Below are 15,225 nucleotides of genomic sequence, written 5' to 3'. Positions count from 1 at the left end.
CCGGCCACCCCCCCGCTTACCGGTTTCCGTGGACAGCGGCCAAGCCTTGCAAAGCGGAACCGAAAGCGCCGGGGGGTGGCACCGCTGGGTGGGGCGGAGCCGCTGCCACCAGGCGCGACAAGAGCCCGAGGGACAACCCGAGGGACAACCAGGGGATGAAGAGCTTTATTGTGACAAGGGAGCATAAGGTGCCTCCTCATACCAGGTGCCGTTAAAGTGCTCGCCCTAAATCAGATACAGAGTCACAGCTGTGCTCTAATATATTATAAATTATACCATGCGGTCAATTAACAAAATATACAAAGCCAACGGAAACAGATCGGAAGCCTGAGCGTGTGTTATCTAAACCCTAGTAAAAAGTAACCTATAGAAAAAAGAAAATGCATCGCACACTTCACATCTCAATCTGCGATGAAGTGTTCAACCTCCAACGGTTTAGTGTTTTGTTAACTGATAGAACACGTCAATGTTCTAAGTACAAACGTACACACAGAAAGAACATGTGTCCTGCTGGGCGTTCCAGAGCAAAGCAGATACCACCCCTTCATCCACGTGCTTTCCTCCTCCTACAGCAGGCAGGAGCCAAAAGGTCCTCAAAACAGGAAGAAAAAAGAAACCAAGTAGATTCAAGTTACAGAAAGATCTTGAGCTGGTCCACAGCACAGTTGTACTGGCGTACAGAGAGATGGGAAACACCGCAAAATAGCTCTACTGTATTTCAAAATAAACATTTAAGAGTATATCTTCCACAATCTATAAAAATAGGTTTAGAACCAAACTGCTATGATACATTTTTTTTCTCTTATTTTAATGGTATCTTATCTCTAAGGGTATTTATGTAGTTCTTTAAAAAATTACTACTCCTGGTCACCTGCTCAGTCACAATCCTGCTGCTGCTCAGCTACGCAGCGACGGAGCAGGAACACCCTGCTTTGAAGCAGCAGTAATAAAATACTTTAGGATCAATGGTCTTTTGGTGCAGCAAGGAAGAAAGCTTGCTTGAAAGTAAGAAAGTGGCCAAGGCTGCTGTCACCTCCCGAGGGACCCATGGAGTCACCACTGCACAGCAGCATTCGGTGTGATTCTCCAGAATCAGATCTCTCTTGGCGCATTTCAGAAGAGAATTCTTAGATTCCCAAATTCAATATGGAATTGTGTGAGAAAAATTAATCCTACGGATGTGTCAATGGAAACACGGGAGCAGCCAGAAGCATCACAGGAGATTCTACGCTTAAAGCTGCATGAGTTAATGCGTTTCTCCACCTGTGAGGTCACACAATCTCTACCTCAACCGCTCTTCCTGTTCATAAACGGTACCAGAATTTTACTCCAGTTCAGGTCTGTTTGTACACACGCTTCAATTCTCTGTGGTATCACCAGAACAAGAGGTTTGCACTACACTGAGAAAACGACAGTCGAACGTAACATTTTCACAAAGAGTCTGTAAAGACTCTTAGAAAGGCTTCTCCTACCCCTACGCTCCATTTTTAACAACATATTTTATGTAGGCTATATTTTCCTGTTAAAGATGTTTTGCACTGATATTACTAGAAATGGTTCAACTGCTGCTGGTAAACGCACTTCCCACCTTCATTCTGCTACAAGAAACCACAACTTTCCTGCTATTCATCAGCTGAACAGCAGTTTCACGTCCAGACTTTCCAAAAACTGTTTGGTGGTTCACAATGGCTTTTGTGTCTGAGCAACTTTGTTCTTCTAAGAATCATTTGTAAGGTTTCAGTTTGTTACATGACTACCATGCACTGGACAAACCAATTACTAAGTCTTGTCGGAAGAAAAGTTGTGAGTTGTGGGCATTTCTTGTAAATTAGGCAAGACTACGTTTTACAGCAGCATTTTGCATTGGTTCCTATTCCAAAGCTTGTTAAAAGTCAACAAAACAGGTTTCCAGCTGCCTAAAAAAGAGAAAGAAAAAACAAACACACAACAGAAGGAGAAGTTCCCATCCTGGTGGAAGTTTGAAGCATCTCTATAGGTTTCCCTGATAAAAGGACTCAGTATGAAGTCAGAGACCTAAAGGCTACTTGTTTAACTATGAGGTCCAAATAACAGCTGAAATTCTGGTCTCCAGTTCATCAGATGCTGTGACGAGCACTGTGTGACATTTCCATGAGAAGAAGACAAGTCAAAAGCTCAAAGAAAAGCCAGAAGTTTTAGTCACACCTCCAAACAGAAAGCAGCCGAGGAGCAGCCTGCTACTGTTGTAGTTTTTAATGAGAGTTTACTCCGCGCAGAGGATTCCTCCTCCACCAGGGAGGTTCAGTATCGGCTGTACTGGTCGCCGTTACTGACCTGAAGCAACTCGGTTACCACTTGCACCATGTTATTGTTGTGTTTCTTGAGCAGCCGCAGGTTCAGGTGCCTGTCGCAGAAGCCCATCTCGGCCAGGCTGGACAGCAGGGCGGCAGTGTGCTCCTCGGGAGCCGCCGGCTGCTGCAAATCAAACATCATTAAGATAAGCTAAAAGACCATAATTTGTTTTTGCCATTTGAAGCAGCAACCTGCATTACACTGGGATGTAATTAAGGCACAGAGGCCCTTTTTGTTCACAATTAAGTTGTTGATATTCACCTCCACTGTTCACTTACACAGGGGAATTACTACTCTCACGTGACACTATAGGAGATGTAACTCCATCCCCATGGTATGGATTTCCCCATCCGCTGGGACAGCAGCATATTTCAAAGGGATGCTATCAAATTAACACTTTACTGTCGCATGAATTCCTACACAGAATATCGATAACATTTATTAAAAAATAAATCTATAATTTTAAGGCTGGCCTTCTACGAAACTCCCAGAGCGTTCAGGAGCGACATTTACCTGTTCTAGAATGGGTGGTCCAGCAAATAATGCTTTGTAGGCAGAAGCAGCAACAGACAAAGCTCCTTTAACTATTTCTCCTGCGATGCTGCTTCCCTGGGGGTACCTGCAAAGAAGTCACTAATTACTTCAGGGTCAGCAAAGCCAAGTCTTTGTTTCCCTAGAAAGGGAATCTGTCTGTGTTGATGTGTCAACTGAGACTTAGTTCTTGTTGGAGAGAACAACCTCCGATCCAAAGGAATCCCTGCTCTTCAGGAACTGAGCTATCCATTCCTTCCTTCTTGATATATTAAAATGTGGTTTTACGCTAAATTACATGAGATTGTTTTCCATAACATGGCCATTTTTGTAAAGAATTAAGTATTCACACTCAGAAGAACAAATCTCTATATGAAAGTGGTGCACTGTGACACATCCATTCAGGCCAGAGTAACTTCCATTTGTTTTCCACCAGTTCTTAAGTCACTTAATATTCTGCTCAATCTTTTATCATTCCTCCAGTTTTCAGTATCTTAAGATGCCTAACTTTGTAGCTAACTTACAAATCCCTATTCTAAGAGTCCTGAGATTTTAGAGGAAAAAAAAAAACATGTTTCCTTTAATAAGGGAGGCCTTTCTCCCAAGCTACTGACCACATGGAATCTAAGCCAGTGTTGTTTCCTAGGTGCCTAATTTAACAGTTCTTAGTTTAAAATAGAAGTCCCAGCTTCATTACCTCGGGTATTCTGGGCAGTTCTGTTTACTAGCTGTGAATCCAGAAGCTCCTGGCCCATGACCGTCTTCACCACTGGGTTCTGGAACAGGAAGAAAAAAAAATCATATCAGAATGTCCAGTTAATGAGAAGCTGAGGAGATGCAACATGTACACAAATGGAACGGAGAGGCATTCAGTCCAAAACTAATAATTTCAAGCCTCGTTATCCAGACACAAAGTGGGTAGACAGGGTTCTGACTGCAGTCAGAACAATCCAAAGAATTTCAGGAGAAAAAAAATCATTACTTGGTAGATTTCTGCTCTACTCAAGAATAACAAGACATCAAATCCAATACTAGGCATAAGGAATAGGTGATGTGGACCTGCCCTTTGTTAGGTACTGTCAATACCTTCTCTTATTTGATTCTGAGGAGTGGAAGAGATGTTCTCTGACAGCGGCACGTTTGGTTCTTGGAAGAGATCGCTCTGCAGAGATGCAAGATTCCTGAGAACATAAGGCAAAAAAATGACTTTTACTACATTTATTCTACATGTACATGTGTAGGGAAGTCAAGGTTGGACAGACAAAAGAAGCAGCTTCACATGCTGCTGCCTTTACCTCTTTCACACTCAACAAGTACAGGCTTTATAAAAAGCTGCAGGATTTAGAACGCTCACACCAGTCAGTGATAAAACATTCGCTGCAACAATTTCTGTTCAGACACTGAACTTAAGCACAAGACCCTGCAGACTCTACAGCAACACGTCACCGTTCTGTTCTTGTGCAAGAGGCGTTACCTTTGTGTCTGGGGTGAGGTGTCCACAACCTCTGGGGTCAGGGGCACCACAGCCAGCGTCTGGGAAGTTGTCAGAATCTCACTGACACTGCAGATCTGCGGCTGGCTCGCTCCTTCCGGATCCTCTGCTCCTGTTTCAGGTTCTCCAGTCTTTTCCAAACTGGGCTGAGAAAGAGCTGAACTATACAAAGACTCCCCCAAAGGGCGACTGGTGTCGAAGCACTCAGGGAGAATAATGATATAATCCTCTGAGGAAGCAGAAGAGCCTTGACTTTGAACATCATCGTTATCATCATCTTCCTCTTCATCAGAATTGCCAGTATCGCCAGAGGGGTTTGCTCTCCCATCAGACAGGGGAAGGTTCCCTAACAGGATAAAATAAAAGTGAAGTATTAACAATTGTCCATTTTCTATGGATAACAGGAAAGACAGGATCATACCAAACATGAAAGGCAAGAACTCCAAAACAACATAAACCTTTGCTGCTGCTATTAATGGTACCACTTTGTCTGTTGAGGGTAGAGGTATAGTGCAAAAGAAAAACAGATCTCACTGTTAAGCCCATGCAAATATGTTGTTGATATTAATATTTAAAGCAGGAATAAGAGATCATGGAGAACTTCAACAGTAGTTTTCAGCTCCCAACTACATGCATCAGGAAGTTCAAAGCACTGACTTGAAGCTGCGTCAAGTTTTACACAATTTTTTGGTAGCCCTTTTTATAGCTTTATCTTAAATTCAAACCTATTTTCCTCACCACAGTCATCTTCTGGCATTGCCTCTGACTCATGAATCTCTGCTTCCTTTTTAGAAGCGGAATCAGTTTTGATCCGAGGAGGCGCTTCATTTAGCATGTTGCAACTGAAGGTGTCTTGCAGTGTTTGCAGAGAGTCTAATAAAACAATCAGGAAAAACCAATTAAAGTGGTGTCACCACCTACAGCGCAGGGTAATTTGTGGCCAATGTCTGGCTGTAAAAGAGTAAAACCACAGCCAGCAGCCACAGCCAGTACTTACTCTGGAGGATTTTCTTTTTTGGGGGGGGCTTATGGTCGGGTGCAGCATCCAGGGTTAGAGAGCGAATGACGGTTTCACAGACAAACTGAGTCCCACTCATGTCTTCTTCGCCTTCCTCCTGGGTTAACAGATGTTCAGCTTTCCCTTTGACCGCGGGAGGATCTGCAGGAAAGCAGGTTTCCGTCATTCCTTTGAAAGGGAAGCATACCAGATTACTTGAACGCTACCACGAGGAAATATAAGAAGAATTTTTTAGGTTAGCTAAGGCTAACAATGACTGTGTTAATTCTTTTTAAAAATTTAAAGACTTTGGAATTCAGTTCTAGTTGAATGTGAAAGTGATTGAGAAGCATGGGGGCCACACCTGGAGTGTCTGAGTATAGTCCAGTCTATAAAGAGCAAATTGTTATTTCTCCCAACAATTCCAGTAGTCAGACAAATCAAGAAACACTTGTATTTCTGAATTCTACATATATTAAGCTCCAACTTCCACAATCAAAAAGCAGCATCAGAGCAAAACAATTGTTTGTTTTTCCACCGAAGGGAAAGAGCAGAGTTAGAACTGCTTTTAGACATCGAGACTGATGACTGCACAGAAGCAACAACATTCTCCTCCTCCCACCCCACGCTCCCCGTGAATAGGGCTTACCAGGGACGGGTTTAAAACCACTCCCCTCGTTCTCCTCCTGTATCTGACCTAAGCCAGGCTTCTCCAGCCAGGGGCCATCGTGTGGCAGAGGGGACATGCACGGAGTCATGTCTGAAAAACAAAGGAGCAAAGATACGACACTAAAGGAACAGGAAGCTTCCTTCCTCCAGAAGACAACCTTCTCAGCAGCTCTGTGTCAAATGCCTCACTCAAGCCAAGGTAGATCACGTCCACCGCTCTGCCATCATCCATCCATCTTGTTATGTCCTCATAACAGTCAATGAGGTTTGTCAAGCACGACTGCCCCTTGGTGAAGCCATGTTGACTGCCCCTAATGACCCTCTTCTCCCTGATACGCCTTGAGATGGCACCAAGGAAAAGACGTTCCATCGGTTTCCCAGGGGTAGAGGTGAGGCTGACCAGTCTAGAGTTACCCAGGTCCTCCTTCCTGCCCTTTTTGAAGCCTGGAGTGCCATTTGCTTTCCTCCAGTTCTCAGGCACCTCTCCTGTTTCCCAAGACGTGGGAAACTCTGCCTTCTCTGGATCTTCTGTCACCAGGGCACCCACCTCATTCATCAGTGGCCTACATTGCCTCTGCTGTTAGTTTGATCTGCCACGCATTGGAAAAAGCTCTTCCTGTTGTCCTTGACCCCTCTCACCAGGTTCAATTCTAAGGAGGCCTGAGCTTTCCTAGCTGCCTCCTACACCCTCTGACAACAGGCTGATATTCTCCCAAGTGGCCAGCCCCTCCTTCCAGGATCTAGAAACTCTCCTCTTCCACTTGAGCATCCCCAGCAGCTCCTGTTTAACCAGCAGCTCTCCTGGCTCCCTTCCTTGACACTCTACCCTGAAGAGCAAATAAGCTTTTTGCACAAATAAGTTCAGCTTTTCTTTGGATAAACTGTTAGCTTGGAATGCCCATGACAGCACACAGAACATAAGAACCTTACCAACAGGTGTATTGTGTGGCACCCGCTCCAATTCCTGCACAATATTGATGTCCAGCAGCTCAAAGGACAGCAAATCCTACAGAAAGAAACACGACAGTTTACATCAGCAAACCCCCAAACGGAGTATTTATGCTGTACTTCCCAGCATCAGATCCTATTAACTTCCAAATAAGTCTATTCCTCTTTGTTAGTTACTCGGAGGCTGGTTTTCCCATAACGTATATCCATGTCACAGATTATGGTACACAAATTAGGGCAGCAAGAGGCAAAGCTAAGTACTCCCTTTTTAGGGGCCAGAGAATAACCCAACCCTGTGACTCTTCATTGAGAATCTTAGTCTGTCCTGCACATATAGTGACATATATAGTTTCTGCTATATAAAACTCAATATACTCTTCCTGAAAATATAGTGGCTATTTTAGAGCTTCTTATTCTTACGGATATCTAGATACACAAAAGCAGTTCATCTCCACCTGAATTTTAGCACCTTACCTGCGCTGTGAGGAGATCGACAGACGGGATATAAAATTCTCTCTCGCTTGGCAGGTTTTTGATCTTTAAAGGAATAGTTGGCAGAGGTATTTCAGCCTGCTCCATGATTTCACCCATCAACTGAGCACCTGCTTCTGTCTTTAAGGAAGCATCCTGCAAAAGCAAAAAACCAACGTCCCAGAAGGCACTTAGACAGGCAGCAAATAAAACACTTAACCTGAAATGTAAAGCTTGAAGGTTTTTTATAAACCAGAAGGACAAGATCTAACAATTCAGAACTGCCTCAAATACCACACTAGTTACTTGCCTCTTTGGTGCTGGAAGCTTTATCCTTCTGACAGGAGTCAGAATCCTTCCAATTGCTTTCAAAAGAGTCAGGAGCTGGGGAGGGATCCACAACAATACTGCACCAGATCCTGGGCCCAAACTGCTCCCCTCGGTGCGACAGTCTCCAGTGAGATGTGTAAGTTCCTTCTATATTAGGAGCTACAAACTCCACTGAAACAGTTCCTACTTGTCCTGCTGGAAGGGATGGCACTAACACATCTTTTTTTTCAGAAGATGCCAAGGTCAGATTGCCCCACATGAGTTTCAGCTGAAATACAAGGCAAAAAACAAAAGTTAACTTCACAAGCTTCTCTGCCAACTGTGGGTGGTAAAACCTTCATAAATTCTCTGTCGATTCCTAATACATGCAAATATCTTCCAGGACAATTTTAGTGTGTAGAAGTAACAGCAAAGGGAAGATACCTTTGTGTCTGAGCTCCATTCCACATTGCCAGTATTTTTCATTCGCCAGTGTTTGATAAACTTGGTCCCTGGTTGCAAGTGAGTCCCATCCGGCAAATTCTCATCCACAAACACCGCGCTGAGTGTTGGGACAATTGCTTGGAAGGGTTGAGTAGGAGTCCTGGGATTCAGGGGAAGGAAACAAACAAAAATACATGAAAAACACCCACCAAAACTGAGGAAATAACTCAGCTGCTATTTCACTGGCTAGAAATACAGCAGTCCATTTAGTTTGTTTTATTCTTTTCTCTCTAGATGTGTTTCAAAATTCTAACATTTTAGTTACTGTTTTAACCTTGAGTCTAAAGACCACATAACAGTTTGCTTTCTTTTCTTTAGGAAAATGAAAACACATCAAAACAAGATTGGCTTGTTTGGAAGAATTTTATAATAATTACAGAACTAAGGTTTTCACTTGATTTATCTATTTATCAGTTACCAACATTTCTTACAGGAAGGTATTTGGTTGGAGACTCTCAGATTTCAGGGTAGGTGAGCCACTAGTTTCCAATACATGGACAGAGTTCCAGAGATGAATTTTCCTGTGCAATTTGAGCTGCTTTTTGAGCTCTCGGACCTCTGCCTTCCGCTGTTTCTTCTCCGCTCGTAATCTTTGCTTTTCTGCCTTCAGCAACCTTTTGTCCATCTGTTTCTGGAGCCTGCAGAGAGAATAAGCCACCTAGTTTCCACTTTGCTATCAGAATAATCTTGTACTGCCAGGTGTCGCCATTTACCTAACTTGCTCCAGAGTAGCAGGGAGGCGAGGTGAAAACTCTGCAAGGCTGTCATTTTCAGCAACACATGGTACAGGTCTTCGCAGCTTCAATAAAACATGATTAGGATCATGTGCATATGTTCCTGCTTCACACTGTTCACAGATATTGTAGGCTGGACAAAGGCTGCAAAGTAGAGAACCAGGACAGTTAGCAAGAGGCTGTTTAACCACGTTCAGTTTCCCTCTCTCCCATCTCTCTTCATGTTCTACCTGCACTGGTAGCGAACTCCAACAATTCGGGCCTGGCAGTTGCAGCAGGAGATCAGCCAGTCGCACTGGCTGCCGGTCCCTGACTGGCTCTCTGAAGTGGGAGGTCCTGCTGTAATTGAGCTCTCAGAAAAATCCGGAGGCTGATTGGGCTGAACAAGCTTCTCATACAGCTTCTGTTCCAGTTTCTCAACAGTTTCTTTAACGACTTGTTCCCTGAACTGGAAAATAAAATGGAAGTAGTCATGGTGAGATCCACCTGTGCAGGTTCAGAAGTTGAATTACTGTCCTGAGTCTCCTAATCCATAAGCCACAAAGCAGCTCAGAATCCGCTTCCCATCCCCCCCAGCACATGCCAGATAAAATTAAACAAGTATCATATTCCTCAAAGAGGATTTGTATTTCAGAAAATACCAGCCCATAGGTTTTAACACGGCAAATTAAAAAACATATACGCACATTTACAATATTAAAGTTCTTTCACACCCTTGCACATAGGGAAGGAAACTCATCTCTGAGACAATTATCACAACTCCCAAAAAAGTCCCTCTGGAGTCTCTATCATTAAGTCCTGATTTTGTCCCCCAGGGATGCTTGGAATACAACCATTAAGTTCCCCTATCTTTAGTTTGTATAAAGAGGGGGCAAAGCAAGAGAGATGCTAGAAATAAAAAGCTTAAAGATAAATGTCTATACTGGTGCACCACTGTATCTTTTCAAGAACTCACTATCTCATTAATTCTTAGCATCCCATTCATGTTTATTTGCTGTTCAAAACAAGTCAACGCCCACATCTTATTAATCTCTAGGTTATACTCACTGGCATCCTGAAAGTATTTTCTTAAACTGAACAATCAAGAAAAGCAAGGTCATCAAATGCCATGCTTCAAATGTCAGGAAACGCTAAGTATTACCCTGCTGGAACTGGTCAAGCAAGAGTCTCAACAGCAACACCATATTTCACATCCTCTCTCATTATTAGTGCCCAGAAGCTTCTATGAGCTTCAGAAGAAAACAGACTTACTGTTTCCAAGTAGCTAATAAACCATTCTGGAGGATTTTCACTTGTTCTTCCTGTTCTAGTGGGATTTAACTTTTGCTGGGGAAACACACAAACAAACACACACATCACAAAAATAAGTCACAAATGTAAAGTATGCAAAGCTGCAAAAATAAAAACCCCTCAATACAAATGAACCGCTTTCCAAGAGCTCCCCCCTCAAGTGTCCTTAAAAAACAAAATCAAGTTCTTCAGAAAACAGTGGAAAAGCAACACAAGAACGCCACTGACATTTCCCTGAAATATTTCTCCCTTATTTGCATTTGAGAGTAATTACACCCAAAGCCAAAGAAATCAAGTCAACCAGAAATTACAACTAGATGGCAATCGGGGCTTCAGGAAACCAACTGCTCTGTTTATCAAAATACTTAAAAATGGTCAACATGAAAGAACCTGGATTTCTAAACGCAGCATCAAAACATCCTCTTGAAAACATTCAAACAATTTTGCAAGTTTCAATAGGTGCTGGTAGCTGAATATGAAGAGCAGCTTCTGAGCTTAGAGTTTTTATGTGCGGGTAAAGATGATGATCAGTCTATAAAGCGTTTTGTTCTAATGCATATACAACCTACTTCTGCATCTTACCTGAATTGTCATCTCCTCCTTTTTTAAGTCTTCCTCTAACTCCCGGGCTAGCGTGGAATAGTGCAAAAGGGGTTTCTTCTCGTCTTTAAGTGTCAACTTTTCTGCCACAGTTTTTTCACGTAGTTGCGAAGAACAAGAAGCTCCTTTCAGAGAAGAGTTTTCTTCATACACATTCATCTGGAGACGATTTCCTTGTTTAACTGCAATCTAAATAAACAGTACATAAATACACCATGTTTACTCCACCTAGAACCAACACACAAAATCCTGTAAAAAGACAGGAGAGGTTGGAGAATTAATATATAGAAAAAAGTCCAAGAGAACATTTACCTTCAGAGCTTCTTCATATTCCTCTAAAGAAAAAGGGAAAGAAATGTGAATTTTCCATCTCAAACACAGATATAAGTTTAGCACACAGCATTCAGGGACCCTCCCATCAAGGAGTGTCTCCCACCCCTGCTGCAAATTCTTTTAAAATAGTGCTACCGAAGGAAGAAGTTGTATATACGGCAACAAGCAAACATGTCTTCATAGCCTAGGTACTAAACATCCCATTAATTTAGTCATTCCCAATCAGACCAAAAACTCCTTCCTTTGAGAAGAATTTGATGCCCACCCATACATAAAAATCAAAAGGCAAGTATTCTCAATTGCTTGTCCAAAAAGATGAACAGCAGTTGGGGTGTCTTCACCGATTTCACTTCAATAAAGTAGCAGCTCACCTTTGCTATTCACAGAGACCTGCAAAGAGAAATATCCATGAGTAACAGCCACCGACACATTGTTGTGATTCTCTTAAAGTTAACACGCTTTCAGAATAAATGTACTTTTAAACAAGAGCTCCTAAAATACCACTCCTTCACCTGAATTGGTTGTTGCTGCCACATTTAATCATTAACCACCGCTGGCATGTTCTGGCGCGGACCATGGTCTTTATTAGATCTGCACAATTAGCAAAGTCTCTGGCAGCTATGAGCACCCAGAACAAGCGTGGTCTCATCTACTGGAAATAAGCTGGTGCTGGTACTACTGGGTTTGCAACACAAGTACACAGAGGTTGCAAGCAGCTGCTGTTAATGCTCCACATGAAACACTTAACTGTTCTCTCTTTAATTTATTTGAGAGCTCCATTCTACTCCAAATCTCTAAAGAATACGAGTGCGTGAGGTTATGCCAAGCAGGAAGTTACTCAACAAGGACAACTAGAAGTAATCAATGTGTTTTCGGAGACAGTAATCTGCTTGGAGATTACAGCATTTGCATAAAACAAGCAGAGGATTTGAGAGCACCAGATCACAGAAGCAAACATATGCTAATGGCAGGGGACCTACATTTTTCAGAGGAAGGAGCGTAGATTGAAGCGACATGGCTTTACCATGGCCGCAAACACAGAGTCACAGCGACCTTATTCTGATAAAATGTAAAATAAGTCCCTCAACAGAAAGATCCCTCCCTCAGAGCACACAGAACCACCGGCTGTTTTAGCAGGGTTGGATAACACAAGACCAATAGATATATTCCTATCAGAGGGGCAAAACCATCCTCTCTGATCTACATAACAGACATTCCTGAAGGACCCGCTACAAATTATCAGGAGGCAGAAAGTTTCACACCACTCATATATTGGTAGACCTGTTGCAATTGGGGTGGTATTTTACCTCATCATTATCCTCATCAATGTATTTGATCTGAATGTTGTCCAGGTCAAATGAAACCTTAACCTGTAAGGGAAAAAGAACACAAAACCACAATGAGACAGCACTACAGGTGTTTTCCGTTAATCATGATTATTAATAGGGAAAAATATTAACCCTTCTGCCCCTCCCTTCAGTCTCTCAGTTGAAATAAACACTGTTTTATAACATCCATTCTTCTGGAGTTAAAACAACTTGCCTCCCACCTTCACTAACTTGCTGTAATTAACAGAAAAAAATAAAATTATTGTAATGTTTCACCTTCCCCAGTTAATGTTTACTCCAAAATAAATAATAATTGCCTTTCCATTACAAAAGGACTAGCTCAGGGTTAACGAACCCAGTCACAGTAAACACTACAAAGGCTAAAGCCAACAATCCCTGAATGCCGACTTTTACATGAAAAAGCAGCTCACACAGGTGAGCAGCCTTTTTTCCCATAAACTTGTTTGTGTTTTGGAAAACAAGGATTAATTCCAGTGTTAAAAAGAGCAAAGTAACTCATTCTGCTACTTGCTGGGTGACGCGCTGTACATCTGAACATATAAATCCACTCCAGACATTAGAATCAGGAGAATAAAGCCAAGTGGCTACTTTGTAGTTTGCATTAACATGGCAGAACAAACAGCATCAAATGAACCATAAACAAAGGTGGTTGTTTCCCTGTGCTGAATAACAGCCTTTGAGGCTCATACGCATTTTTGTATCGTTTACCTACACAAGCTGTATTTTTCTTGATGGAAACTCTCTCTGAAAAACTGTAACCAGAACACATTCTGCTAGGCCGGACTCAACAGAACAGCGGCCTTAGACGACAGCAGATGGCTGGGACTTAACACTGCAAGAGCACAGTGACGTAGCTACACACATCCCACAACAGATGTACTACCGGCAGGTTCTTCAGTGACATAGTCCAAATTAATTTTGGGAGTGCAGCACAAGAACCAACTTAACTTATCAAGGAGGAACTGGGGTCTGTATCTACACGGTCTAGTACCACAGATTCCTCCCCTAAAACTCAAGATAGAACCAGACAGCGGGTAATCCCTTATGAACACCAGACATGTTTAATAATACACCAAAACACAAGGAAGAAGCAGTTTAACTGATACTACCTTGAAACAGTAATTCACACAACACAGTGCAGAGACACCCAGTGGTACTTACCTTACTCAGGGAAACACTATTTTAGTAGAACACCACACCTTGAGCAAACACACCCTCAGACTACTTAAGATGAAGGGCAACACCACTGCTTACAGAGCAACCTGCTTCAGCTTTGATGCAGGTAGGACTCTGACCACTTCAGACATTCCTGCTGGGTCTACTTGCCACTGAGTATTTTAAGCCTGAACTAGCTAAAGAAGGAAGTGGAAGAGAGAAAGTAAAATACTGGCAGGACTTCTTAAGGTGCAATTTGAGAGTAAGCTAAAAAAAGAAAAAAACAAAACAAAACAAAAGTTGCTATAGAAAAAAAAATATATTTACATATATATAGATATGTCACCACACCTTCATCATAACCAAGGAAATCCTTACTACACAATTTCAACTTCAGCCAATACAGGATTTTTCACTAGATAGTACTGGAAATAAGCAACCAAACCAAAAAAATAGAACCTCTTCAACATACCAATTGCACGACATACAAACCTCCATAAGTAACTATGTTTGCATGGCCCACTAACAAAACCAACTGTATCCAAACTAACACAAGGCACCAGGAAGCAAGAAATCAGAAATGTATGTTAGTGACTCAGTACTCCAGAGAGCAAAGATAAATGTTCGGGAAAACACCCTATAAGCAACTACAGGGTGTTACTTCACCATATCCACTTGAATGAGTAAAATAATGGGAAATAAGAGGTACAGACTGTATTTTATAGGGGTACAGTGTCAAAAACAAGTATCCATAACTCAGGAAAAGAGCAAATACACAGTTAAGGTTACCTGCTCACACACTAAAACAAGAGACCTGCAAGGAGCTTTACCCAAAACAGACTTTTCACATCACTCCAAGTATACAACAGAGTTAAAGTTACTGTCAACACTAAAAGGGAAACTGAGAAAAAATAAGACACTTCTAACAGGCCGGGAAATGGGTGACACTTCTTAGGAAGGCGAAAAAGAAGCTGCTGGGCCCTCTCAGAGGCGCTTCAGGTCCCGGCGCCTCACGGAGACGGTTCCTCAGGGAGCCGGTTCCCCGCGGGGCCTCCCGAGCCCCCCCCCGCGCTCACCATGGCCTCCACATCCGCCCACGTCGTGTGCGCCGAGTCCGACACCAGGAAGCTCTGCGTGTCCCCCCGGCAGGTGACACGGAGGTTCACCTGCGGCTCCATCCCGCGCTCCCCGGGAGCCCCGGGCAGCCCTGTCAGACGGCTCGACGAACACAACATGGCGGAGCGACCGCGGCCAGCCCCGTGCCCTCCGCGCGGTGTTACTGGCCGCCGCGCCTGCCACTCATCCTCCTTACGGCTCTGATTGGCCGAAGGGCGGAGACAGGACTCGCGGAGCCACAACAATAAACAGAGCCGGGGAGGGGTACGGCGCCAGCTGACGCCGGAGCTCCCACAATGCACCGCGCCAACTGCTGTTCTCTCTGACGCACTACGGCACAGCCAATCAGCTGTGCTCTTCCCCGCCCGCCCCTCTGTGGGGGTATCACGTGAAGGG

At 43.2% G+C, this 15,225-nt stretch overlaps 1 protein-coding gene across 5 annotated transcripts; it reads right to left on the bottom strand.

Moving 5' to 3' along the window:
- Positions 1–152: 152 nt before the first annotated feature.
- On the bottom strand, positions 153–14,960 carry NBR1 (NBR1 autophagy cargo receptor). 5 transcript variants are annotated; one of them, XM_082070591.1, is made up of 21 exons: positions 14,790–14,960; positions 12,517–12,579; positions 11,581–11,599; positions 11,189–11,211; positions 10,859–11,065; positions 10,238–10,312; positions 9,217–9,434; positions 8,966–9,130; positions 8,684–8,890; positions 8,193–8,352; positions 7,750–8,037; positions 7,443–7,595; positions 6,951–7,026; positions 6,001–6,111; positions 5,352–5,540; positions 5,093–5,227; positions 4,337–4,700; positions 3,949–4,043; positions 3,560–3,638; positions 2,845–2,950; positions 153–2,454 (listed from the first exon to the last, which is right to left on the bottom strand). In XM_082070591.1, exons 1-21 carry the CDS (start codon positions 14,946–14,948, stop codon positions 2,281–2,283), a joined length of 3,066 nt encoding a protein of 1,021 aa, XP_081926717.1. In that variant the 5' UTR covers positions 14,949–14,960; the 3' UTR covers positions 153–2,280. The 5 variants fall into 5 exon arrangements, with proteins under 5 accessions (XP_081926717.1, XP_081926718.1, XP_081926719.1 ...); XM_082070592.1 differs by having other exon boundaries at positions 153–2,451; XM_082070593.1 differs by having other exon boundaries at positions 5,352–5,513.
- Between the last annotated feature and the right edge of the window lie 265 nt (positions 14,961–15,225).

Source organism: Streptopelia decaocto (genome assembly GCF_964273445.1).
Source record: "Streptopelia decaocto genome assembly, chromosome: 22".
In the NCBI taxonomy this organism is placed as follows: domain Eukaryota; kingdom Metazoa; phylum Chordata; class Aves; order Columbiformes; family Columbidae; genus Streptopelia; species Streptopelia decaocto.
This window is presented reverse-complemented; position numbering and strand designations above follow the sequence as displayed.